At 52.4% G+C, this 27989-nt stretch overlaps 1 protein-coding gene across 1 annotated transcript; it reads right to left on the minus strand.

Annotated features, from left to right (window-relative positions):
• Positions 1-1200: 1200 nt before the first annotated feature.
• Positions 1201-27627, minus strand: Vax2 (ventral anterior homeobox 2). The gene is made up of 3 exons (XM_021641680.2): positions 27326-27627; positions 5738-5925; positions 1201-1943 (listed from the first exon to the last, which is right to left on the minus strand). Exons 1-3 carry the CDS (start codon positions 27570-27572, stop codon positions 1500-1502), a joined length of 879 nt encoding a protein of 292 aa, XP_021497355.1. The 5' UTR covers positions 27573-27627; the 3' UTR covers positions 1201-1499.
• Positions 27628-27989: the final 362 nt, after the last annotated feature.

The raw sequence follows: 27989 nt of genomic DNA on the forward strand, positions 1-27989 counted from the left end.
CTGCCTGGATTCCTGGTCCCAGATGCTGGAGCTGCAGGATTTGTATTTACCTTCCTCAGTTTTAGTCTTGCTTTGGTCCAGTCTTGCCTTGTTATGTCTCATGCATCCCTTTTGGAATGGGAAAACTTATTCTGTGCCACCGTGTATCAAAAGCATGGGATGGTGGCTCACACCTTTAATCCCAGCACTCAGGAGGCAGAGGCAGGTGGATCTCTCTGTGTTCAAGGCCAGCTGGTCTACAGAGTGAGTCCAGGACAGCCAGGGCTACACAGAGAAACCCTGTCTCGAAAAACCAGAAAGAAAAATAAGTATGTAAAATTTAAAAGTAGTTAAGAGTTTGTCTGAATCTCCACACTATTGAGCAACTGTGGAACTGTGAAGACTTTAGCAACTTCTAAAGATGGAGTAAACACATTCGCTTTGCGAGCTGAGCATACAGCTTTAGAGACCAGGGTGGATGAGTTTATGTGCCAGGTTAACAGTGGGGGTGATGTGGGATAATTGTCACCTTGATGGGATTTAGAGTCACCCCTACTGTACATCCCTCTGGGCATCTGACAGGGAAATTTCGAGGGTTTAACTAAGGAGGGAAGACGCATCCTGAATGTGGGTGACTACAGTCCTTGGGCTGGGGTCTGAGGCCGTAGTAGAGTGAGAGAGAGACCTCAGTGAGACCGCTGCCTCGCTTCTGCAGCTACGCCTTCCCACCAAGATGGACTGCGTGAGCTGAAAGAAATCTTTTCTTCCTTGCCTTGCCTCTGCTGCATGCTTTGCCACTAGAGAAGTCAGTGGTACAGTGGGCAAACAACTGCCTGAGAATCTGTTACTATTACAAACTGAGGTTAAATGAAAGTAACATGAGCGACAGGAGGCTTTTCAGGGTGCTTCGTGCCGCACAGGCCCTCTCTCCACGCCACGGTCTTGCTCTGACGCCCACTCGGCTCTCCTTCCCCCTTCCACCGCTCACCCTCTTGAAGGACTCCCTGCCCACCAAGCAAGTATGTTGAAGCTTGAAGGGAAAGCTTCTGTAGGCTAGTGCTTAACCAGAGAGCGCCCGGGTGCGGTAGGGCTGCGGTGCCTGGACGGAAGCTGTGTTCACAGCGGACCCTGGCTGTGGACGCCGACCCCAGTGCCTACACCGTCCCTTTGGGGTTCGTATTTTACTGCACGTTGAGGACAGGGACAGAGGGAGTAAGTTGGTGATGCTGGGACCAGTTCCCTTCTTTATTTCAGTGTCACACACGCAGACCCATGCATGCATGAGCACGAACACACACACACACACACACACACACACACACACACACACAGACATGGCACTCACTCATCAGAGTACATTGGGACCAAAGACATTTGGTTCAGTCTCTGAGCTGAGGGCGGGTGCGAGGCGCATGCTGTGCCCCCCCTTCCTTTCCAGGCCTGCTCCGTATAGTCCACAGGGGCCAGGAGGCTGGGGTAGTGCTGTGCTGGGGACTCGGTGTCACACAGGGGTGGGGCTCTTAAATGTCAGCTTTCTTGTCACTTTGGCCAGGGCTGCCTACTTTCTGTTGTTCTAGCCTGCTGTAGGGCTCAAAAGCCGAGGACCCCAGTTTGTAGCTGGCAGGCAAGTCCAGGAGCGGAGCTGTGGAAAAGCAGATGGCTGGCAGAGGGGGTGGCAGAGGAGACTCCACCGAGGCTGAGGGCATTGGATTGAGGCGTGGGCAGGAGTTCCTGGGGTCACCCAAGGAGGTGCCCCTGTGGCCGGTGGGAAGAGCTGGAAGGCCAGGGGTCAGTGCCAGGAGGCTGGGAGCCCTGGGGACGGAGAGCAGCCGGCCCTGTTCCAGGAGCCGCAGAACACTGGAGGTGGCAAAGGCCTCGGAGGCAGAGGAGCATGCCCGCTTCTCCAGGTCTCTGCTCTGCTCCTTCTTCTGCTTGGTGCGGCGGTTCTGGAACCAGACCTTCACCTTCGGGCAGAGGGCACAGGGGTGACAGGAGAAAGGGGAGGGGCAGGAGGCAGAGCCAAGAGACAAAGAGAGGAGGGTCAGAGGGGGTGGGGTAAAAGGCACAGGGGTGGGGAGGGCGGGACAGAAAGAAGAGCCGGTCATTAGAGTCATCCCATGGTGGCCTGTACCCAGGAGCTGACCCGAGACCTTAAATCTCAAAACCCCTTCACCGCTCTGCCACTAGCCCACCTACAGGAAGAGTCTACGCTGCCTTAGGCCAAGCCCTCTAGACTGAGACCCACACCAAGCAGCCAGCTGCCGCCAGCTGGTTTACGTTCCTGGAGACAGGGCCTTGGGTACCCCAGACTGGCTCCGGATTTGCTGTGTACTTGAGGGTGACCTTGAACTTCTGAACCTCCTGCTGGGTCACAGTGCTGCCTCACAGGCCCTACCATCACTTCTGGTTGTAGGCCTTGCTAGGATGCGGCCCAGGGCTCCGTGCATGCTGGACCAGCATTCTGTCAGCTGAACTCCACACCTAGCCCGGTGTCACATGAGCGGGGACAGCGCGTGGCAGAGGAAGAGCACGACAGCAGCCCAGAGGCCCTGAAGGGGAGGGCTGGAGCCTTTCTCATTGTCTCCAGCTCTTAGCCACTTGACAAGGGCTCCACAGCCATGACTCCTGTGCTGGGAAAGCAGAGTGTCTCACAGGGAAAGAAACAAACCCACTCTGGCAGGAGGAAGGACAATGAAAGGGGGTGTGGCCAATGTGGAGTGACAAAACTTGGAAGCTGTGTGCCCCACCATACCCTTTCCTGGCAGAGTTCTCTGTGCAGACGGGGGTTGGGGGGGAGCGTGGGTTGTAGACTCCCAGCAGGCAGGCCCTAGATGTGGAGAGAAGGCAAGGGTAGGTTGGGCTGGGGCTGGGTCCTAGCGTTTCATTTGTTGTCACGTGTGGATTCTTAAGCCTGGCTGCACACAAATTTCCTGTGTACATTGTAAATCCTGGTGCCAGGGCTCATTTCAAATTCTTTCTATCAGAGTTGAGTCAGGATGGAGGCTTCAGGATTTCTAGAAAACTCCCAGTGTGCTGCTGGAAGAGCACTCTCAACACCTGTGCCTCTCTGTTCCCCCTCCCCCACCAATCCCAGGGCCCCAGAGGCGAGTTTACGAGGCTCAGAGACTCTGAGACAGGCTTAGCGTGCCCTAGACCATCCCTTCTCCTGTAAGAAGCCGTTGGTTGCGTCTGGCTCTTGTACTGATTCTTTCTGGCTCTGCTCTGTCACTCTTCCAGGAAATGATTGCTGGCTGACTCCTAAGGGCCAGGGCACGTCCTGTGTTTCCTGGGCATCGCCTGTCTCTTCTGGGTGCCTTAGTGCTTGCTGAGGGTTTCTGCAGGTTGCCATCCTGGTCCCCTGGATCTCAAGGAGTTCTGGGTGGCTTCCTGCCCTGATATTTTGCTGGACCACAAAGGCCCACAGCAGAGCAGGAGTGAGGTTTCCAGGGCTGGGAACCCCCACACACACCCAGAATAACAACTTGGGCCCGAGGTTGGTGCTCAATTCTAAGGCTTGTTCATTTAAAAATAAAAATGCCATTAATAATTTAGGTATCAGACAAGGGCTCCTCCCTATGAAGCCCAGGCTGGGTTTGAACGCTGCATCCTTCTGCCTCAACTTCCTGAGTGCAGGGATGATAGGCAAGTACTAGACATTCATCTCTCAAAGGGACCATGGGCTCATACAGTATCTGGATGTCCGAGTCTGGAAGGTGGCTTTGGTTTTGTTCCTGTGTGGTCAGCTGTTCTGGACTTCTGGGTCAGGGCCAACGCACTGGCGCTGATGAGGAGCCAGAGCAACGCGTGCTTAAGCTAACTGGTGACTGTCTGCACTAGGGCTTGGCTTGTCCTTAGCCCATCTGTTGGCCAGTTGCAGCAGAGGACTACTGAGTCAGCCTCTTGCTTTTCCTTCACTCTAAACCTCATCTTTTCTCATTTCTTCCCCTGGTCAGGTTTACGTATGTGGTATGAGGCCGTCTTCTGAACTCAAACTGGATGACCCTGAACTTCTGACCCTCCTGCCTCCACTTCAGGAGTGCTGGGGTTACAGGGGCACACCACCATGCCCATTTTATGCAGTGCTGGGGACTGAACCCAGGGCTTCATGCATGCTAGGCAAGCACTCTACCAACTGAGCCACATCCCTGGCCTGCATACTATTGTTAAAATGCCAGTCCTTCTTGGGGTAGAGGGGAGCAGGGTCTGGCTCTTCCTTTACCTAAGAGGAACTCAGTCACCTTGAGATGAGGGGAAGGTGACAGAAGGCGAGAAAGGGCTGAAAGGAATAAAGAGGTCCCCAGCCCAGCCTGGCAAGGTTTGTCTCTTTCCAAGATCCCTTGTTGTTTTTCTCTGGGCTCACCTTGGGCTGCTGAGGCTGGTCTCAAACTCCTGAGCCATAGTTCTATTGCCTCAGCCTCCTAAGAACCTGGGACTACAGGCTCCTGCCATTGTGCCTGGAACTGCTTGGATTTTTTGCTCCCTGGACGCCAGGCGATCACCATCCAGAGGCACCTCTTACCAGACAATATCATTGTGATCGTTTGAGTAAAAATGACCAGCCAAGTGCAGAGGTACACACCTGTAATCCCAGCACTGAGGGAGGCACAGGCAGGTAGATCTCTGTTAGTTCGAGGCCAGCCTGGTCTACAAAGCGAGTCCAGGACAGTCAGGACTACACAGACAGACCCTGTCTTGAAAAACAACAACAAACAAACAAAAAGGCTTCTGTATTTGAGTGCCTCATCACCACAAAGTGTCACTATTGTAAGGATTAGTCAGGAGATTTGGGCCTTGTTGGAGTGAGTGTGGTCTTGTGGGAGGAAGTGTGTCTCTAGGGGTGGGCTCTGGGGTTCCAAAAGCCCAAACCCGGCCCAGTGTTTGTCTCCGGTTGTGGAGCAGGATGTGGCTCTCAGCTACTGCTGCAGTGTTATGCCTGCCCCCATGCTCCCTGTCATGCTGATGATGGACTGGGCCTCTGAGACTGTAAGCCATGTTTTTTATGTCTTTTATAATGTTTTTTCTTTTAAATGTTTTCCTTTTACGGTGTCTCTTCACCTCGATAGAGCTGGACTAAGACATCCCCTAAGTCACTCTCTCCCTGACCCTGAATGTCCCCCATTTCTACGGCGTTTTCCATTTTCCTTAAATATGAATAATCCCTTGTATTGAAACTTGACTTTCTCCCCTCCCCTGTTCTCCTTTCTCGTGTGTATGAACATGGGCACGTGTGAGCCACGGCCTGCGTGCGGAGGTCAGAGGGCTGTCTTGGGTGTTGGTCCTTGTCTTCCACCGTGCTGGAGACAGGGTCTCCTTAATTTTTCACTGTATTGCAAATGCCCATGGCAAGAGTGTCTCTGTCTCCCATTTCCACAGATTACAGATGCTCACATCCAGCTTTTAATGTGTGTTCTGGGGATTTGAACTTAGATCTTTAACCACAGATCCTTCTCCCATTTCTCTCTGTTCATCCATTTGCTCCTTTCTTCCTTATCTTTTAATTTTTGTTTGCTTTGAGGTAGGTTCTCACTGGACCAGGACGTAGCCCTGGTTGGCTTCCAAGTCTTTATGCTGCCAGCATTCCCGAGTGCTGGGATTACAGGCATGTCGCCACTGTCAGCCCAGCCCTCTTGTTAACACCATTGGCTCTCTCTTACCTGAAGCTCTAAGTTCCCCCTATGTGTATGTGTTCCTTCCCAGTCATGGTCTTTTCTGTGAGGCCTCATCTGCCAGGAGCAGATGGTGGAAACCTGGCTCTCACCTGGGTCTCAGAGAGGTTCAGCTGACGCGCCAGCTCCGTGCGCTCCCGGCCCACCACATACTGGCAGCGCTGGAACTCCATCTCCAGGCGATACAGCTGCTCTGCTGTGAAGGACGTGCGGGTCCTCTTGGGCCGGTCGAGGTCCAGGCCCTTGGGCAGGACAATCTCCCGGATGGTTCCCTTGGCATCTGCAAAGACCGTAAAGGGAGGGGAGCCAGGTTACTTCATTAGCTGAGTTAGATCATCTGTGAAGCTTTTCTCTTCTTCCTCCCTCTTCTTCAGAGGGTTTCATGGTGTAGCCCAGGCTGACCTTGAACTCAAGCCCTGATAAGATCCTCTCAGGAATCCTTAGGTTTCAGCCTGAATACTTGATCTCAGAGAACTTGCTGAGCCTCTCCAAGCTGAGCTTCCTTAGCAGCCCCAAGCAGAGAGACATATGTAATGGGTATGGAGATAGCTATAGATGGATAGATAGAAGGATGATTGATAGATAGATGATAGATAGGTGATGAGTAGATAGATAGATGATAGATATGAATGATAGATAATATATAGAAGATAGAGATGATAGATAGACATAGATGATAGATGGTAGTTAGAGATAGATAGACAGACAGATAGATAAGGAAGGAATGAGAGAGAAAGATGGGGAGGGAGAGAGGAGAGAAACACAGAGGAGGAGGAGGTGGGAAGAGGGATGGAAGGAGAAAAAGGGAGGAAGAGAAGGGGGTGGGGAGAGAGAGGGAAGGGGAGAGGGAGAGAGAGAAAGGAGTGCGTATACCTCAATAAAAATGTCAGACTGGCTATCATGGCCTTTGTGGAAAGGACTCACTATGGCTCATGAGGGTTCTGTTCTTTTTGCAGAGTAAGGAAGATCGGGGACAAGCAGAAACAAGCCCTCAAGCCCGGAAAAGGTGGATTAGAAGTGTATGTGGTCAGACATAGAAGGCTTCCTGGAGACACGGAGCCCTGATCCCTCCTGGGGTCCACAAGGAGGTTAGCTGATGTGCTTGCTATAGAAGGCAGAGTTGGAGCTGGAAACTCTCAAAGGAGCCCACGGGCTGGTAGCACCCCGCCAGGCTGCTGGCTTATCCTCCATCCAGGGAACTACCCAACTTGCCGTGTCCCTGTACCGCCGAGCCACCCCAGGCTTTAGGCCACTGTCTTTCACACACAGCATCTCTGGTACTTTGGAGTCCATTAAAGAAGGGCCAAAGACCTGCAGCCCAGGGTCACCACAAAGCACCCGCGAGCGCTCACAAAGGGAAAATGCTTTACTGTAAGCTCCTGCTGCTGGTGTGAAATCTGTTAGCACAGGCAGCACTGTGGAATCAGGCAGTGGAAAACAGACAGTGGAATCAGGCAGCACTGTGCCCGTGGGATCCATCAGCCCACAACGGGAGAGGGGCTGCAGCCTGCAAAGGTTACACCCCCTCAGGAGGCCACGGTGCTTTCCCGGCACCTGGGAAGCGGAAGCAGGAGCATCAGGAGTTCAAGGCCTGCCTTGGGGCGCCAGAGACCCACCAACACCATCACCAGCATCACCCCCATCGCCGCTGCCACCACCACCACCACCACAAAACAGGAAATCCCTGCAACATGCCACCGCCTTCGAGGACACTCACTTCCTCCAGGGGGCGCAAAGGCGGCTTTTGCTATGTGCTGCGAGGCTACTAGCTTAACTGGCTTACGCGTAAGTCCTAAGCAGGGGGAGATGGGGCTATGGATACTGCTCAGCGGTAAGAAGCGATTACTGCTTTTGCAAAGAACCTGTCCCCAGCACAGCCTGTAACTCCGGCTTTGGGGTTCTACACTCTCTTCTGGACTCATGGCTATGCATACACACGTGCACATATGCCTCTGCAGACACATATGGTTAAAATGATTTTTAAAGATATGAACGCAGGAAGGAGTCCAGAGGTGTGAGGGTGGGGCTGACCGCGGTGAATCTGGTCACTTCATAGACATGTAAACAAACAACAATACCAACAGAGAAGTGCTCCCCCCCCCCCCCCGCCTGCTGTTAGTCCGGAGTTTAAACCTTTCCAGTGTCTCCACAGAGATGGAACTGTCATTCCCCCACCTGACAGATGAGAGGCAAGTTTTAAGTCACTTCCTGAAGGTCCCACTGTCCGCAAACTGTAGAAGCACTCTGATTAAGCCAAGGCTGGTAGCATACTCCTGTAATCCACCACGAGGGTGCTGCTACCAGGAAGACTGCAGGTTCAAGGTTAGCCTAGGCTACAGAGTGAGAGCCACTCTCAACAAACAATAGCAACAAGCAGGGTCTGGAGATGCAGCTCAGTGGAGCACCTGCCCAGTGGGCACAAGGCTCAGCCCCAACAAGCAAACAGCAGCTGCCAGCCACCCTTCACTTTGTGAACACGCTGGCTCAGCCTTAACATAGTGTTGACGGTCTCCGCAAAGACTTCAGCAACGAGTAAAGAGGAATCTTCTGGAAAAGCCCAGTGCTCCCTCGGAGAACACGTGACAGTGGATATGGGTTCGGGAGGCTGCCTGCAGCCCCAAAGGACTGTGGTCCTCCATTTAGAATCTCTGCTGAAGACAGTTAGTGTCAGCCACTCCTTCCTGCTCCCATGCCAAGACCTGACCTTATGGCTCCTGTTCAGCCTTCAGGGTGTGCCCTGGTCCTGATCAGCCCTTCTTGTTCAGTCAGCCCTGGAAGCAGGTGAGTGAGGCTGGGGTTAGGACAGTGGAGGTGGGGTCAGAAAGGTCATCTCTGCAGAGAAGGGACAGCCCCCTTCCCCCTGCCCCCTGCCAGTGCAGGTCCCTCCCAGGCTCTCAGCTGAGGATTGTGATGGATGGAGGTCTTGCTATTAGGGTGTTGTTGGAACCATGGGCCTCTTGGGACTGTGTAGAGCCTCAGGTCCAGTACTTTCCATATTCCAGAAGAGCAGAGCCATTGTGACAGCCTTGTGGAGGGGCTGGATCCCCTGCTCGGCTCCCACCCTCACCAGCGGTTTCCTGCCAACTCCCAGAGAGCCTGTCTGCAGAGGTGCGGGTCAGATGAGTGCCTGCAGGAACCGGCAGGAGGAAGGTGACTGTGCTGGCAGTGCAGGCTTCAACCCTTTCCTGGGAGCCTCGCTGGGCCACCCTGAAGCATGAAAACCTTGAGGTCAAACCATACAGGTACATCTGCTACCGCCTCTGTGGGTGTCAGCTCCCTCCCTCAGGCCGCTACACAGGAAGGCAACCCTTGACCCCCACCAGGCCTCAGGCCACACACAGGAACACCAGTGCATCACCAGTGTTAGGGAAGCAGGTTAGAGCCTCAGTTAGGTTCACCTGTCAAAACAGAAATTACAAATGCCGTGGGAGGAGGGGAGAAAAGCACACACGCAGAGAGGAATGGCGGAAAGGAAGGAAAGAGGAAGAGAAAAGAAAAGAGCTGGGAGTGCCAAAGGCTGCTGAGGATGTCAACACTGGATTCTGGTAAAATGGTTCCGCCACTCCGGAAGCTAGCCTGTGGTTACTGAGAGAGTTAAAGAAACAACTAGCAAATTTTTTATTATATATATGTATATATATGAGTGTTTTGCTTGTATTCATGCACACATATGTGTGTTGGAGACCAGAAGAAAGTATTTGATCTCCTGGAACTGGAGTTATAGATGGTTGTGAGCCACCATGTAGGTGCTGGGACTCGAACCCAGGTCCTCTGGAAAAGCAGCCGGTGCTCTTAACTGCTGAGCTGTCTCTTCGGGACCTGTTTGTTTTTGAGATGGGGTCTCATGATTCTAGGCTGTCTACAAGCTCTCTCTGTAGTTGAGGATGACCTTGAACTCCTAATCCACCTGCTGGGATTACATGCATATTCCACCATGCCTAGTTTGGTCGATGCTCTGAATTGAGCCCAGGGCTTCAAGCATGACAGGCAAGCACTCTAGTTACTGAAGCACACCCCCGACCCCCAAATTTCTTTTAATGGCCTCCAAAAGAAAATAAACAAACGTTTTTTAGCAGGAGGCTGGTTGGAGAAACTGTTGAGCTAGTGTTCGGGAGTGGATACGCTGAGGATGAAGCCAGACCTGGAGAAAGCCAGGGCTCAGTGGTGAGGAGCACTAGTTGCTCCTCAAGAAGACCTGGGCTCGACTCTCAGCCGCTCGTAATGGATCACAATCATTTGTAACTCGTTTTCATGGTATCTTGATGTCTTCAGGTCTTCCCAGGCATGGAGTGCACAGATATGGCTGCAGGCAAAATGCCTGTATACATAAAAAATAATACCAACAGAAGCCAGCCCCCGGACGGCATGCACACACACTTCTGTTTACATAACATCAAAATGGCCAAATCATGAAGGTGGAGGGCAGAGCAGTGACCGCCAGGGACTGGGGCAGATGGGGGATCTGATCACATAAGGGGAACATTTCAGAGACCTTTGTAGGCCAGGTGTGGTGGTGTGTGACCTTAATTCCAGCCTTTAGGAGGCAGAGTGGGTGAATCTCTGCGAGTGTGAGTTCAAGGACAGCCTGGATTACAATTCCAGGACATCCAGGGCTCTACAGTGAGACACTGACTCAGCAAGTAAGAGCGCTTGCTGCTCTCGCAGAGGACTTGGGGTTGGCTCCCAGCAGCCAGGCCAGGACTCGCAACTGCAGGGGATCTGCCCCTGACCTCTGAGGGCACCTATGCTGTGCGGGAGCCACACACAGGCATGCATAGAAATAAAAATAAAAATAAGTCTTTAAAAAATTCTTTTTGGTTTTTCAAGACAGGGTTTCTCTGTGTAGCCCTGGCTGTCCTGGACTCACATTGTAGACCAGGCTGGCCTCAGACTCACAGAGATCTGCCTACTTCTGCCTCCCTGAGGGCTGGGATCACAGGTGTGTGCTACCATACCCAGCTTCTGAATTTTTTTAAGAAAGAAAAAAAAAGCCATTTGTGGCAAGGTAACGGGTCTGTGTTTCAGTCATTTTTTTGAACCTATTGAGAGTGATGAGGCATCACGGGGCTGTCAGACACAGAGGAGTGACAGCACAAACAGATGGAGTTCAAGGAAGGCCCAGCTTCTCAGACTATCCCGCTGACAATTTCCCATGCAATTTTCTTGTTTGCTTGTGTGTGTGTGTGTTTCTGAGACAAAAACTCCTGAGTTCCAGGTTAACCTGGATCTCTCTCTCTATGTAGCCGGAGCTGGTCTTGAACTTTTGACCCTCCTTGCTTCTGCTTTCTGAGTGCCGGGATTACATGTGTGGCACACCAGGCCTGACCCTGTCCTCTGGCTTTGATAATGTGCTGTGGATGCTCCTGATGAGGGAAGCCAGCCTGGGGGTGGAGACTCGAGATCTTTCTGTGCTGTTCTTACAGCCTCTTGATGCCCTATAAGGATTTTGAAACGAGAAGTTAACCACAGCAAAAGGAAACCACAAAGCCAGAGTATCGTGTTGTCACCAAACAAGCCGTCATGAGTGGAGAGGGAGCACAGTAATGGCCCCTGTGTTTCTGTGTATGCTGTGCCTGTGAAAAGACTTAAAACAGCGCATGAGAAACGCCTGCCATTTCAAAACTTAGTGTTTCCTAGAAAAAAGCTGACCCGTGTGTAGGCCGCACTTCAATAAGAATGTCTCCCAGGGGCCCAAACGTCTGGGTAGTTAGTCCCCAGTTGATGGCACTCTTTGGGTAAGTCTAGATGTGGCCACTGAGAATTCCCAGGACACGGAAGAGGGCATTAGAACTGAATTACAGAGTTGTGAGCTGGCATGTGGTGCTAAGAACCCAGGCTTCTGTTCTTAACCCACCAGCCAGTTCGAGGATACTCTCATAACCTATTTGTGATGAGCTTTCTTTTCTTTTCTTTTCTTTTCTTTTCTTTTCTTTTCTTTTTTTTTTCCTGGCTGACTTGGAACTCTGTGTAGAACAGGCTGGCCTCAAACTGACAGAGATCAGCCTGCCTCTGCCTCCTAAGTACTGGGATTAAAAGCATGTGCCAACAAACCCAGCTCTATTCATAGCTTCCTAAGCATATAGAACACAGGAGGCTGGAAGAGACGCAAAGGATGCCTCTTAAGTGGAAGGAAAGCTTGTGAGCAAAACACCGGGTCTCAAACATACAATAAACAGTTGGATGAAAATACAGTTTTGTAAAAATAGCTCAGGGCCAAGAGGATTGCCCTACAAGCAGGACCTGAGCTGGAGCCCCAGCACCCAAGTAGAGCTGAGCAAGGTGGGTGTTTGTAATCCCAGCAGGAGTGGGAGCAGAGGCAGATGGAGCTCCGGAGCTCACTGGCCAGTCAGCTACAGGCTTAGTGAGAGACTCTCAAAAAACACGGTGGAGGGGCTGGAGAGACTGCTCAGCAGTTAGGAGCATTTGCGGCTCTTGTGCAGAACCCCCAGCACCCATGAGTAACTGATTCTCGGGGCTCCAAAGCCCTCTCCAGCCTTTTGGGTCCTGTGCCCTGTGGTGTATATATATCTTCAGGCACACATACAAATCAGAACAACAACAACAACAACAACAACACATGGAGAACACTTAATGCTGTCTTCTGGTCTCTACCTGTGCACTTAAGACACCCTCATACTCACATATTAAAAACTCAAAACATAGGCTTGGCATGATAGTGCATGTCTTTAATCCAGCACTCAAAAGGCAAGTGGATCGCTGTGGGTTCCAGCCCAGTCTGGGCTACACAATAAGACCCAAAGCAACAATAACAATTAAAATTTTTTTCAAGGCATCCTCAGTGTTACCCAGAGGGAAATGGCTGAAGGTACTGTGACCCGTACTGTAAAATATCTAATAGCAGTGAAAAACGACGAGGTAATGGTCATGTGATTGACACTAAGGGCAATAGAGTAAACTTACAACACATTTACGGGGCTGAGGAGATGGCTCAGAAGTTAAGGGCACTCGCTGCTTTTGCAGAGGACCTGGGTTCAGTGGGCAGCACCCGTAAGGCGCCTCATAGCCATCTGTGACCACAGTTCCTGGGATCTGGCTCCCTCTTCTGACCTCCACAGGCGCTGCATGCATGTGGTACACATCCATGCACACCTGGCGGAGATATGTGCACACATGCCAAGTGATCATACGTGTAAAAGAGCATATTATTGAGAAATGTGTTAAAATAAATAATACACACAGTCTTATCCCATCCATGTAAATAAGAACAATCATAAATATTCAAGCATTCAATACACCTTTATCAATGTGCCAAGGACTGTTCTAGCATCTGAGGACATAGGAACCAGCAAAATAGTCAAGGTTCTGTTTCCAGAGGTCCTGTGTCAGGAAGGGGAAGAAGCAATAAATTAATTCTTTAAAATAAAAGCATTCATTTTTAAATATAACTGATTATTTTAAAAAATAATTTTTAAACTAGACAAGGTAATGATGGGAGCAGAGAAGATAATTAAACAAACCAGGAAGCTACAAACCCAATCTCCAGGCCAGACAGGGTCTTTCTCACAGGATCCTGAGGGTCGTCTCTGGATCACTTCCTGCCTGGCCCCAGGAAGACCCTTCCTGCATGAAGCTGTTTGTGGGCGGCTTTGCTCTTGTTCATTTTCGTTTTGTTTTTATGAGACAAGGTCACGCTATGTAGCCCAGGCTGGCCTCGACTCCGCCATCCTCCTGCTCCGGCCCTGGAGTGCTGGGGCTGTGGGCGCACACCCCCTGCTTCGCTTTCACGTGTTCACTCCTGAGACCGCATTCTTTCTGCCCAAATCCAGAAATATTATGCTGCCACTGTAACGATTCCTTGTGGAAAACTCACTCTCAAGTACTGAGGGAAATTAAATAGTTAAGAAGTCTTTCAGGCGGGCATGGTGGTGGCCACCTGCGATCCCAGCACTCAGGGAGGCAGAGACAGGCGGATCTCTGTGAGTTCGAGGCCAGCCTGGTCTACAGAGCAAGTCCAGGACAGCGAAGGCTACACAGAGAAGCCATGTCTGGAAAAAAAGGGGGGAAGGGGCTTTCAAAAGGAAGAGGCAAAATTCAACAATAGAGACATCTATTCACCCAGTTTTATCATAGCGGTACCCAGCCAGGCTGTCCACCAACAGATGAATGGACGGAGAGGGCGTAGGGCATAGACACAGTGGCATCTGTGCGGCCGTAGTGACGGGATTTGCAGGGACGGATGCAGGCAGAAACCACTGCATCAATTGAAATGAGCCAGGTTCGGAATACAAGCACTACCTGTTTCCCTCAACTCTGGATATAAATTATACAGATGTGTATATATATGTATGTGTAAATTCTATAGGATATGAAAGTAGAAGTAAGACTGGGGGAGCAAATGGGAGTAATTAAAGGGGGGGAGTGGAAGGAGGAAAAATTGGTCAAAGTACACAATCCACGTGAGTGTGTGTGTGGTGTTTGTTCAAGGGTGTGAAGGCCAGAGGCCAATGTCGGTTTCTTCCTCTACTGTTTTCTGCCTTGTTTTTCAGATCGTTTCTCACAGTGAACTTGGAGCTCACGGATTGGCTAGACTGTTGGCCAGGAAACTCCAGGAATCCTCCTGTCTCTGCCTCCTAGCACGGGGATAACAGCCTCACACTGTTTCTGTGCCCTTACCCCAACCAAGGCTTACTGAGAACATCACCTCCCCAGCCTCGGAAAATGCTGTGACCCGCACCGTTCACCTCCCCAGCCTCGGAAAATGCTGTGACCCACACCGTTCACCTCCCCAGCCTCGGAAAATGCTGTGACCCGCACCGTTCACCTCCCCAGCCTCGGAAAATGCTGTGACCCGCACCATTCACCTCCCCAGCCTCGGAAAATGCTGTGACCCGCACCGTGCACAATGACTATACAACAATAAAAATCAGCAAACTAGTGCTGGGTGTGCTGGTGCACGGAGAGGCAGGCTCAGGAAGATCTGTGAATTTGAGGCCAGCCTGGTCTGCAGAGGGAATTCCAGGACAGACAGCTGGGACTACGTGGAGAGGCTCGCTGTCAAACAGATGAACAAATAGGCAAACACACACACACACACACACACACACACATACACACGAAGAGGAAACAAATTCTCACTCGCCACACAGCAGAATCTACTGTAAATCAAGAGTCGCCAAAGCGGGAGACCCTGGGAGGGGGGCTGGAAGCCGAGCCACACGCCCTCAGGGTCCTGAGGCATTTCAGATCAGTTGGGCTGTTAAAGACATGGGCCTTGGACAGTTAGCTCATTGTTTGGAGGAAGGCATCCATCAGCTAGTGCATGCAGAACCAAATTAACAGTCAAAAGCAAAAACAGAGCTTCAAAAAAATCAAAGAAAAACATGTTCAGAGGGAAACAGTGACCAATATGGGTACTTATCAGCAAATGCTTGTGCAGGAAGTGAAAGAGTTAAACACAGAACCTGAGAAGAGGCAGAACAGTCTCCTGGTCAGAACGTACTCAGCCGCCCAAGACCACGCCCAAAGCTGGGCAGTCCGGTGGAAAACTGAACAAACTAGCCAAAGGAGAAGAAACAGTGGTTAATTAAAGCGAAAAGTGTTGGGTAGAGAGGTGGCTCGGTGGTCAAGAGCGCCGGCTGCTCTTCCAGAGGACCTGGGTTTGATTCCCAGCACCCATGTGGGAGCTCATTTCCATGGATGTCCAGTTTCAGGTTATCTGATGCCCTCATCTCCATGGGCTATAAGACACACAGGTGGCGCACAGACGCACATGCAGGAAAACGCTCCTACATGTAAAATAAATAACTCTTTAAAAATTAATAAAATGGGAACGCGCTCAGGCTCACAGTGAGTGAGAGAAGGGGCTGGGAGAGCAGCGTGGGGGCTACAGATTTTTCAAACATCATTTTATTTCGCAGACTAGGAAACTGTTGGCCAGAATCAGGGTGATTAGGGTCTCGGCGCTGTTCATAGAACACAAATGGATACAATGTGAAAAGTGCCAGGTCGGGGAGGCAACGCAGCCCTCTTCACAACAACCAGGATATGGAATCTGCCTAGGTGTCCACCCACAGACCAGCAGATAAACAATGTGGTAACAATGGAGTTTTAGTCAGCCATAAAGAAGAGTTAAATTGGGGGTCAGGGAGAGCTCAGTGGGTTAAGGCATTTGCCACAGAATCTGGTGACCCGGTTTCCATCCCCAGATCCACATGGTGGAAGGAGAAAGCAGAGTCACAGGAAGTTGTCCTGTGGCCTCCATACAAGCGCTGCGGCATGCCGGTATGCCGCGCATGTACACACACGCACGCACACACACGCACACAAATGGAAATTTTAATGAAAGAAGTATGCTTTGAATTAAAGAAGTCATTTGCTGGAAAATAGATGCAACTGGAGGTTATTGTATTAACTGAAGTTAAATGAAATAAAACAGAATCAGAAGGAGAAAGCACACATGTTTTCACTTTTGGATTCTAGAATTGCTCGTACACACTGAAAACCATATACGTATGTATACACACATATGAAGAAGAGAAGCGAAAGAAAGTGGGGTAGCAAGGCGGGGGAGAGAGGGAACTAATGGGAGGGGTTGGGGCGATAGGATCAGATTGGTGGGTTGGAGAGCCATTGTCTCCGTGAAAACGTAATAGCACATAAAATCAATACAACCAATCCACAAGCAAACAAACAACAGGAAATGCACAGGCCCTCCTGAACCCTTGAAGAGCTCTCTGCCCTAAAGAAATACTGGAAATGTGATGAAGTCAAACCTATCATAACGTAGTTTCATTAAAACAAAAAATAAAGGTTGGGTGATCAGAGAGCCTTTGGCTTCTCTGGAGCCATTGGTAAGAATGATGACTGTCTTCATCTACTAACCTGGATGAACATTTCTCAGGCACTGATAAGTGCCACAGCAAGCGTGTGTGTGTGTGTGTGTGTGTGTGTGTGTGTGTGTATTAGCTAGAGTAGACCCCTGTGTGTTCGTGTGTACCCACACAGGAGCAAGGCTGGCAGGATGAACACTTCCCCTTCTGTTCCCTCTGAAGACCAGAAGTGATCAGAGAAAGAAAATTTCTTTCACCATCCTTTGTATAATTAAAAAATAAATATTTAGTTTGGGGGAAGAACCTCCTCCCCACCCCCCCTTGCTGAGAAAGGACCCCAGCGTCTTGAACTCACGGGATAAGTGCTTCCACACTGCCTCCCAACCTTCCTCCTAAACTCTCAGACCCTTAAAATGTGTGCTCGGGTGCATATCCAAGGATTCAAGCAAAAGCAGATCAAAGCGTTTAGTTAAAAAACGGCTAAATGACACAGTTTAATTACTATTAACTAGCATTTGCACGGCACTAGTGTTAGAGAGAAAAGAGCTCGGAGGGTATGTGTGGGCAAGCAGTGTGTGCAGCATCCTTTTCTGTTTTCCTTCCTTCCCTCCTTCCTTCTTCTTTTTAATGTAGAATGCTCTCGTGTCATCCTTGTCCAGGGGCCATGCTAAGCCCGTATCTTTCCAGTTTTAGTCTGCATGCTGCTTTATCGACGCCCAGCACCATTTTCTGTAAGTGACAAGTGTCTGCATGCAGCTGTGTGGAATGGATTCATCCCTCCACAGATTCCGAATTTCCACAGTTCCTCCCTCTCTCCCTCCCTCCCTCCCTCCCTCCCTCCCTCCCTCCCTCCCTTCCTCCCTCCCTTCCTCCCCCTTTCCATTTCTAATCAGGGACAAACATCTAGAATCCCCAAAGGAGATAGTAATTAGACACGACGACAGTTACGACAGTTTCAGTTTTGATTCACACACGAAATAAATCTCAGAAAGATTTTTTAAAAAGAAAAAGACCTGAGGGATATCTGTAACACAGAAAGAGGGTTTGTTCCCTCAGTACAGAACTAGCCTCTTCAGGGATGGAGGGCTCAGCCACGGAGAGCCCTTCTGCCCCAGCAGAGGCCCCGGGTTCCACCACCAGCCACACAGTGGCTCTCACAGGAGGCGCACACAGGCAGGCGGACACTCACACACACACAAAATAGGTAATCTTAAGTTTAAAAGAGCGATTTCAAACTTGAAATAACAAAAGCCAATTTGCATAAATAATTAAAGACACGGTGGGGGAATGAAAATGCAGAAGATGAAGAAAATGAAGACAGGCTTAAGCACAGGTGCGGGTTGCTTGTTTCCTCGGAAAGGGTTTACTCTAAAGGTAAAGAACGGCCTCAGTTGGAAGGAAGCGGTGGCTGACTCACCCATCCTTGCTGGGTAGCTAAGCTGGCGTGTTTTGGCACAACATCGAAAAGTACCTATAACAGTTTTGTTGTGTTTTTAAATGTTTGCTTCTAGGAATTTATCTTGTCATTAGAACTATACCATATTGTGTGAAACAATTTCAATTATTGTAGATATTTTGTTACAATGAATTTTAAACATATACAATATTAAAGAGAATAGTATAATGGATGTTCACTGTCCGCAGTGTTCACAATCATCATGTCAGAAGCAGTCCTATTTCTTTGATATGGCCTTTTTTTTCTTCTGGCAAAACATCATGTCACTTCATCTACAAAAAGACTCCTCTAAGAAACCTAACCAGGGTACTGCAACAAAATTAATAAGTGGCATCACGCCAGGTAGGGTGGGGCCATCTGCGACTCCAGCATTGAAACAAAGCAAAGCAAAATGACAACAAGACAGCAACTCCTTAATATAACAGAAGAGCTCAGCTGCTGTTATATTTTTCATAAATGAATTTTTGAAAACCTACCTGTTTAAATTAAGATGCAGCCTTGGAGCTGGGGAGACGGCTTGCGGGGTAAGAGAACTTGTCCTGCAAGTGCAGGGGCCTAAGTGTGAACCCCCAGCACGCACAACAAAAGCCTAGCTCAAGGGCAGAGGCTCTGAAGCCCTCAGCCAGCCGGGATGGAGGACAGCATGCCTCGTCCTGCTCTGACCTCTGCATGTGCTTGCAGAAGGCGCTCAGGGCGTGTGCACCCCTGTTCCCATGTATCCGTCACAAGCTTGCAGGTGCACGCGTGCACACACATGCTCGAGCACACACACACACACACACACACACACACACAAGGTTTATAAATTGTGACTAAGGAAAAGAACCGACCTGAATACCCATCAGTAGGAAATTAGTTAAATGAATAAATGTTAACTACACACAAGGGCACAATGTTTAGTTATTCAAATGTTAACTACACACAAGGGCACAATGTTTAGTTATTCAAATATTAACTACACACAAGGGCACAATGTTTAGTTATTCAAAAAAGGAAGACGCTCTAGATCTATTCCCATGCAATATTTGCTACACGAGAAAAGGAGTCTGTGAAAATACCGCATGATTTTGCAATACACAACTCATATGCGTGTGCTTTTCTGGGCCTGGGAACAGCCTTGGAAAGGACACAGATGATGAAGGGAAGGAAGGGGGCTTCTCTCCATACATGGCAAAGCTTGATAAACTTAGTGACTGAAAAGACGTCATAGCTCCTGATTTCTAAAACAAAGGCTGCCATGAAGCTGCAGAGCAAGCCATAAACTAGAGCAGCCACAATAGTATTGAAAGCAGTGGTGGGAGGACTGTAACACGGGATTGCCATGAATAAGAAAAGGGGCATTTGAAAAGATGGTCAGAAGGAGGGGTCAGGAACTGGACTGCTGCTGGGCTCACAGGTGTGGGAAGATAGTCAGCTTCGTCACCAGGAACCAGCGGCCCCAGCCACCTGACACCGACAAAGTTTAGGGTGGACAAGGTAGCCATGTGAATTGTAGAACTGTTTTGTTTGCAGAATAATTTGGCAGTATTTATCCATGTGTAAAGAGGCAGGTGTGGTGGCTCTCACACACAGTGGGGAAGCAGAGACAGGGATCCAGGGTTCAAGCTCAACCTTGGCCACATAGTGGGTTTCAGGCTAGCCTGGGCTACATGCCCATACTGTCTCAAAATACCAAAACCAGGGTCAGCCAGACATCTCAGCTGGTCAAGTGTCATGCTGCCAAGCCTGAGGACCTGGTTCCACACCATAAAAAGAACTGGCTCCTGACCTTCAAACACTCTACTCACACATGTAGTAAATAAAACGTAAAGCCAAAGCAGAAGCTGGAGAGAAGGCTCACCACGAAGGGCATGTTACTGTCTGTAGAAAGGGCATGTTGCTCTTGCAAAGGATCCGAGTAACTGTAACTCCCAGGGGATCCAGGAGCCTCTTCTGGTCTCATGTACACACACATGAATAAAATCATAAAATATTTAGCAATAGCAAACCACCCTAAGCCAACCAACTAACAAAATAACTAAGTCTAAGGAAGGGACTAGGGAAACAGCTCAAAGCTAGGGTTCTTGCCCAGCCCCTGGGGTGCAGAGGGAATTCGGAAAAAGTAACTGCCTGGCATTCTTGGTAGGAATGTAAACTTCCAGTACCAAGGGCAATTTGGTATTATCTTTCAAAGTATAAACACAGACACCCTTTGACCCAGTAACCTACTTTGAGGAGCTCTCCAAAGATATACCCATCAAGGGGAAATAACAAAACAAAAACAACCACGTTTATTTACTGCAGCATGTAAGCAATAGCAACAGAAAACAGCCCAACGTCCATCAATAGGGTGCCAGCCATGGGACAGATGTCCGTGCAAAGAGACACCCACCACATAGTTGTTAGTACAGGCGAGGATTCTTTGTGTCTAAAGTGCGCAGAAGGGAAATAAAGACATAGCTGTACAGATGTTTAAAAAAACCAAACATGCTGATGGCCCAGAAGCGCAGGTTACAAGGCAATGAAAATGGCTGCCTTCCAGTCCTGGGCCCCCTTGTGAAAGGACAGAGGGATGGGGAGAAGGCTCAGGCTTTCTAGGCAGAGATGGGGAGAGACAACCTGAGTTCCCTCTCCAGGACGCAGAGGCGCGCGCGCGCGCGCACACACACACACAGCAAAAATGAGTAAGTAAAGGAGCTGTGTGTGAAGGACGTTGTGGTGAACCCTCCCACTTGATAATAAGGAAACATCGTTAAATTCGTGAAAGCCTTTCAAATCAGCGCTTTTGCTGCTAGGAATTTGTTTCAGTGAAACATTAAAAAAAAAAATCTGCAAAAAGCCGGCGAGGGGGGAGGGAGCTCGGGAGCTCATTTCACTGCGTTTAGACTAAACTAGACCAAGCGCAGATCCTTCCGAGCTACAAGCTACTGTTAGCAATGCGCACCCCAAGACTCGGAGCTGCTGGACCGGCCGCCTGCCGCGGTGTCAGGTTCTCAGAGAGTTTCAAGATAGCCAGGGAGAGCGCCTGGAAGGCCTCGCGGGGTAGGGAAGAGGCTTCCGCAGCCTCGGCCACCTCAGCTCCTGTTTTCCTGGGAAGTACGTGTTCTGGAATTAAAGCCCGCGCCTGCTAGGCGAGGAAGGTGTGTGTGTGTGTGTGTGTGTGTGTGTGTGTGTGTGTGTGTGTGTGTCTAAGCTGGACCCTGAGGGTGTGGGATCCTCCCTGCAAGGCCAGAGTCCTTGAGGTCAAGCCTCCAGCGAAAGAGAGAGCAAGTCCATTTTTCTAAGCCTGCGGTCCTCAGGACTGGCAGGCGTACTTGTGGTTCCAGTTGGTTCGTCCTTAGATCTGAGTTGTTTCCATTTCGTTTTCTTTCTTTCTTTCTTTCTTTCTTTCTTTCTTTCTTTCTTTCTTTCTTTCTTTCTTTCTTTCTCTTCCTTCCTTCCCTCCCTCCTCCTCCTCTTCCTTCTTCTTCCTCTTCTTCTTCTTCTTCTTCTTCTTCTTCTTCTTCTCCTTCTCCTTCTCCTTCTCCTTCTCCTCCTCCTCCTCCTCCTTCTCCTTCTTCTTCTGAGACTCCGAGGCGGACCTTGAACCTTCCTGTCTCTGCCTCCTAGAGTGGGCTGGCATTACCAACTCGGCTGCCCCTCTGGTCAATCAATTTTGGCTAATTTTGCTGATTGAACCTCACAGAAGCATCCGGTGCAGCGATGCACTTCCTAGGCTCTGCAAGAGACTCGGCTCGGGGCTGGAGAGATGGCTCAGTAGTTAAGAGCACTGTCTGCTCTTCCAAAGGTTATGAGTTCAATTCCCAGCAACCACATGGTGGCTCACAACCATCTGTAATGTGAACTGATTCCCTCTTCTGGCAGATGTAAATGTAGACTGAACACTCATATACATGAAATAAATAAATCTTTAAAAAAAAAAAAAAGAGAGACTCGGCTCGGCCTCCTCAGCCCAGTGATCACACACACACACACACACACACACACGCACGTGACAAGAAAGAAATTAAGGCTCTGTTGGGTCTTAGTTTTAGCGATTCCCAAAGTTAGGAATTTCAAAGATAAGATGCTGTTGATCTCAGAGTTTGACAGTTGTGTGCTCCTCCTGTCCACACGAACGTGTAACGCCAAAATAAGGGGTTTCGGAGCATTCGCTGGGGAGTGTCACTGACCGCCTCGGGCCCAGGGACTGGGCCGTGGTTACCAACGGCCTGTCACCTGTGTGACAGTGTCTGGGTGCCTGCTAAGTGCTGAGAACGGAGTAGAAGGCTAGGCCTGGCGTCCTTGTCCTTCGTGCTTTCCGGGGCGCGCTGGAACGGGGGGGGGGGCGGGGGGCGGGGTCCCTGCTGCCCGACACTCCCTGCCCGCGACCGCACGCCCTGGAGCGGGTGCGGGGCCGCGCCTCGGTGGGCCGGGGGTGCGGTTGCACAGGGGAGTCAGCGGGCCGAGGCAGGAAGAGACTGCGAGCTTCGGGCGCGGAGCCTTGGGGAGGGCGAGGCTGGCGCCGGGGCCGCCCACAGCCTCGAGCCCGGCCTGGACCGCACCCACCTCCGGCAGGACCCCGGCGGCCGCTGGCCTTCCCGCGGGGCAGCCTGCGCCGCAGAACCGCGGCCTGCACAGCCCCTTCCTTGGCCTGCACAGCCCCTTCTGCGGCCTGCACAGCCTCTTCTGCGGCCTGCACAGCCTCTTCTGCGGCCTGCACAGCCCCTTCCTTGGCCTGCACAGCCCCTTCTGCGGCCTGCACAGCCTCTTCTGCGGCCTGCACAGCCTCTTCTGCGGCCTGCACAGCCCCTTCTGCGGCCTGCACAGCCTCTTCTGCAGCCTGCGCAGCCTCTTCTGCGGCCTGCACAGCCCCTTCCTTGGCCTGCACAGCCTCTTCTGCGGCCTGCACAGCCTCTTCTGCGGCCTGCACAGCCCCTTCTGCGGCCTGCACAGCCTCTTCTGCAGCCTGCGCAGCCTCTTCTGCGGCCTGCACAGCCCCTTCCTTGGCCTGCACAGCCTCTTCTGCGGCCTGCACAGCCCCTTCTGCGGCCTGCACAGCCCCTTCTGCGGCCTGCACAGCCTCTTCTGCAGCCTGCGCAGCCTCTTCTGCGGCCTGCACAGCCTCTTCTGCGGCCTGCACAGCCTCTTCTGCGGCCTGCACAGCCTCCGGGGTCCCGAGGCCGGCCAACTTCTCTCCTGTTAAACCAACGAGAAGGCCAAAACCTCATCCCCCACCGTCGCCCCCGACGGAGATGGAGCCGAGGAAATGGACCCAACCGGGAGTGAGCGGGCGGAGGCGCCCGTCCTCGCCGACGGAGCCTGAATCGCCAAGGAGACCTTAGGGGCGAGCCGGCCGCTGCTCGGCTCCCAGGCCCAGCGACCCGGCCCAGCGCCGGCCAGCTCCCGGTTCCCAGGGGTTTGTGCTCAGCGTCCTCAGGTGTGGGGTCCACCGCGCCGACGCAGGAGAAAGCTGGAGATAAAGCCCGTGCAGCTCGTCCCCATCTCTTCAGCTTCCTGTGGTGGGAGGGTGGTTAGAACCCAGGAAAATAAAGACCCAGACCAGGCCAGCACCGAGCAGCGGCGGGAATGCGGGCCTCCTGCCGACGCCAGCGAAGCAGCGGGGGACAGAAAGCGAAGCAACCAAAATAAACAAACAAACAAACAAACAAACAAATAAAAATAAAATCAGAGTACTCTCCGCAAACACTAACTTAAAAAAACAAAAAGCTCCAAAGCTCCAAAAGTGCGGCTTTTTGAGCGGTCTTGTAAAGCCCGGGCGAGCGCGGAGCCGTGTGCGCAGACGGGGCGCCCCGCCCCGAGGCCCCGCCGCCCCGCACCCCGGGCCCGGACTCTGCGCGGCCCTCTGCCGTGCGGGCCGCCGCGGCTTTGCTCGCTGCGCCAGGCCCGGCCTGCAGCCCGAGGCCCCCAGGCTCGGGACGAGGGCCGCCCAGTGGAAAGCCGCCCCAGCCGCGGCGCCGGGTGCTCCTCCAGGGCGGCCTCACGGCCCTCGGGGGCCGGCTCGTGCTCTGGTCACGGTTCAGGCGATTTCAGGCCAAACGCTCGGTCTCCTGGGACCCTTGGACTCCGGGTGCCGGGCGGGCGCGCGTCCAGACTTCCTCTCCAGGGCGCTTTAGCCGGTGGGTGACTAGCCGGCTGGGTGAGCGGTGCTGCCGTGAAGGATCCGCCCGCGGGGCGTCCTGCCGAGCTTGGAGACTTGCAGAGGAGGCACCAGGCTCCGGGGTACCCCTGACCAAGCAGATTCGCAGATCTATCAGATCAGCTGAATTCTCTTCAGATGCAGAAGCACCAAGGGCCTGAACCAAAGGTGGCGGCAGGCTTGGATCACCAACTGCAGGGATCTGTGTCTTACGCCTGCCCCTTGTCCTCTGGCTGTCCCAAGCCCGCTCCACTGAAAGTGCAGGGTTGGCCAACTGCAGGGTGAGGCCCCATTCCTTCCGGTGGCCTCCTGCCAACACGAGCCCCTTCCAAGACAAAACAAAAGGTTCCTTCCACACCACCCCTCCTTGGCCAAGGGAAGCCTTGGAGGCGGTGGGGTCCTGGAGGAGGTCGGGCTGTAGAAGCCTGTGGTGTGCTCTTGCCTGTCATCTTGGTGGCACAGCACAAACGGCCAGTGAGCGACTGCAGAGAAGGCCTCCATTTTGAAGGCAGGGTGAGCCGAACAGGGGCCTTGCCGGATCCCAGCTTTGTATTCCCGGAGGAAATCTGAGACATTGACCAAACAGGGTTCCCCAGAGGACTAAGGAGGACCCCACCACTTTTTTGTAAGATTCTCCTTTATCAGCCGGTTCTTTGCCTCTAAACTGCTGGCTTTCCGCAGCAATTCAGTCCCTGGGGCCATGGTGGGGGGTTAGTTCAGAGAGGCTCCTGACTACCAAATAACACCCCATCCGTTGAACGGGATCTGTAGGTCACAGCAGAGCTACACACTCCGCCCTTCAACAAATCCTTATGGAGAGCTTGCAGAGCGTTTTCTGCGTTCCTGACAGGAACTTGGACCCCTAGCGAGCTTCCTGGAGGAGGAAATCACCCAGGGGAGGGCGGCAGTGCCAGAGGTGAGACACCAGGTCTGCTCACTCTACTCCAGCTGTCCTTGGCCTTTCCAACGCTAAAGGATTCTCTGAGCCAATCCGCACCCAGGGGTAGGAAGGAGGTGAGAAGGAGTGGAGAGAGTGGGGTCACTTCTTAGGAGCCTTATGCCATGGCAACCACAGCGGATAATCTTCTCCCCTGCACCTTTTAACGGCTTCCTGGCTTCCTTAGAGGACGTGAGGGGATCGTCTCTGGAGGACCAGAGGACGGTGTGTGTGTGTATGTGTGTGTGTGTGTGTGTGTGTGTGTGTGTAAAATGTGCTCAGGGCTTATGGGAGGGCTGTTCATTTTGGACAGCAGAGGCTTCCCTTCCCTTCCCTAGCATTGGGTTGGCTTCCCTTCTGGAGGTCTCCACTCTTAGCTGTGTTGGGGTTTCGAGTAATTGAGCAGCGACTAGCAGGGTGACCCTGCCTAGCAGGGATTAGCAGTAAATGACGTCCTGGGCATTTCAGGCCTGTAATAACAGCCTCCTCACTAAATGGGGGAGGGGCAGAGCAGAGGGATTTGTGAGTTCTGCACTTGCTCTTTATTTCAGTCCAGAGGACAACTGTGCTTCGTATTACATATTTCAGTTACATTTTACAAATATAAGAGAATCATGTGTGTGAACATTATGAAAGTACACCCCCCTCCCACCAAAGACAGACCTGGGCAAACCCACCTATGTATCTCTGCCTGACTTAAGTGGCTCTACCGTAGAGAGGGTCACTTTTCATTCCCACCTCTAAGAGTTTGCGCCAAAGACAATCCCACTGATGCCCATAAACAAGATTTATTTGTTCTACATAAAGGTTGGTAGAATGGAGGAGGCGGTGTTTGGGCTCAGATCTCAGCTCTCCTGACAAGAGGAAACGCCTGTTCTTAGGTGGGTTTGATGCCTAGTGCTAGCAAGGTCCTCATCCTAAGAGCTGGGAAGGCCTTGCAGACTTCCTCAGTGGAACTCAGCTGTGGTTCACTCCTGCCCTCAGAACCCCTCAGATGACAGAATGGAACTCTAATTTAATCAACAAGTCTTCGCATCCTGGTGGTGTGACAGCCTTAACTCCAAGAGGGTCCCTTGGCAGTGGCCACCAGTCTAGTGACCACACCTTTGCAGGGTGCCTGCCTGCATCTGAATTCAGGACAGCCTCTGCTGTCTTCAGCATGCTGCCTCCGTGCCTGCCCTGAGGAGATCTGCAAGGCTTCCAGATTTCACATCCCCAGGGCCACCCACAATGGGAGTGGGGGGGGTTCAGGGCCGTTGAACCCCACCCGCTCCAAGGTATCAGACACTCGGGTGAAAGAAACTTAGGTTCTCCTAGGCAGAAGAGAGGAAATTGGCTATGGCCACTGGCCTCCTGAGGACTGTGGGTTCCAGGAGAGGCACATGGGATAAAGAGGCTCGAAGAAGATGAAGAAGATGAAGAAGAAGAAGAAGAAGCAGAAGAAGAAGAAGAAGAAGAAGAAGAAGAAGAAGAAGAAGAAGAAGAAAAAGAAGAAGAGGAAGAAGAAGAAGAAGAAGAAGAAGAAGAAGAAGAAGAAGAAGAAGAAGAAGAAGAAGAAGCAGCAGCAGCAGCAGCAGCAGCAGCAGCTAGGTGAAGCCTAGTGAGCCTGTCCGATGGAGGAGGACAACAGACCCCAGGCCTAGGATCCACTTGAGGGCAGGCCCACTTGGGAGAGGCCCAGATCCCAAATACTGCCTTTGGGGGCCTGGGTTTGGATGGGCCTTGGCAGGAGAGTGCAGTGAAGGCGAGTTCGCTGCTGGGAAGGTTGGAAGACTGGTTGAGGGCCGGTGGAGCCCAGGAAGAAAGCTAGGCCAGGCCGAGGGGCGTCCAAGCGAGAGGGAACTGGAGCAGCGGAGCCCACCCTCCGCCCACCCAGCCATCTCTGGACAACAACCCACGCAAGGGCCGGTGCTGGGAGACAAGGCTGGGCTGAGGCAGGGAAGCGCTCGGCCGGCGGCCCGGCCTTCAGCAACTGTCCGCTCCGGTTCCTCCCAAGCCTGCCCCTCCAGAGCGCGCGTGACACTTTCTCCGCCCTTGCTCGGAGACCCTCGGCGCAAGGGCCCTGGCTTTCGCTGTCCTGTTTCCCCAGCTGATTCCTGTCCTTACTACATCAACTAGCAGAGATGGGCCTAGAGAGAGGGGCCGGGTCTAGCAGGACCAACTGCAGGGCAGAGAAACAGGCTCCTTCCAGCCCCTGCTTTGTCCCCTGCGTTCGGCTCAGTGTCCCGCACACAATAGGCACTCGGAACCTTTGCAGACTGTACTGCCGAATGAATGAACCGGGCTAGGAAGTGAGAGACGGACGCCGAGGGGAGGTCGGAGGCCCCAGGAAGAGCAGCGCGGTGGCCCAGGGACTCAAAGCTGGGGCTGTCCCCTTACCTCGTACCAGGATGCGGCGGCAGTGGTCCGTCTCGGCCAGCGTCTGCGGTCCGTCGCTGTCCCCGCCGCTCTCCCTGGAGCCCGCAGGGCTAGAGGCGGAGGTCCCGGCAGTCTCCCTCGGACTCGCGCTGTCCGTGTCAGCACGCAAATCTTCCGCGCCACCGTGGTCTCCGCGACGCCCACTGCGGCCACCAGGCTCCTCCCGGGGCTTGGGGCCGCGGTCCCGCTCCGCGCCCCCATCGCCCATACCCGCCACCACTGCCGCCTGGGCCACGGTGGCCGCCAGTCCGAGCCGGGGAAGCGGGTCCTTCCCCGCCCCTCCCCACCCCTTCCTCCGTCGGCCCCGCCCCCCGCAGGCCCCGCCCCCGCCCGCGATTGGGCGAGAGCCGGGGTTCTGGGACTCTGGGCGGATCCCGCAGGCGCAGCGCGGTGGGAGATCGGGGGGGGGGAGGATGGAGGGGGGGAAGATCAGGGGGTGGGGGAGGGCAGAGCAGAGGGAGCGCGGAGGAGGAGGGATGGGAAGAGAGAAATAAGAGGCGGAGAGGGAGGCGCGATGTCCTCGCGCCTCCTCGCGTGGGGCGGTGTTTCGAGCCTGACCACGGGAGACTGGGCGGCCCCAAACCCTCTCAAAACTTTATGACTCCCCACCGGCCGCTCTCGCCTC

This window comes from Meriones unguiculatus, chromosome 5 (assembly GCF_030254825.1).
Source record: "Meriones unguiculatus strain TT.TT164.6M chromosome 5, Bangor_MerUng_6.1, whole genome shotgun sequence".
Lineage (NCBI taxonomy): Eukaryota > Metazoa > Chordata > Mammalia > Rodentia > Muridae > Meriones > Meriones unguiculatus.

Bases quoted from the DNA above. Each gene is read 5' to 3' on its own strand.
- Vax2 (XM_021641680.2), bottom strand. From the start codon at position 27,572: ATGGGCGATGGGGGCGCGGAGCGGGACCGCGGCCCCAAGCCCCGGGAG. The intron at 5,926-27,325 runs GTAAGGGGACAG...CGGTCTTTGCAG, and splicing joins CCGCCGCATCCTGGTACGAG to ATGCCAAGGGAACCATCCGG. The intron at 1,944-5,737 runs GTGAGAGCCAGG...CTCTGCCCGAAG, and splicing joins TGAACCTCTCTGAGACCCAG to GTGAAGGTCTGGTTCCAGAA.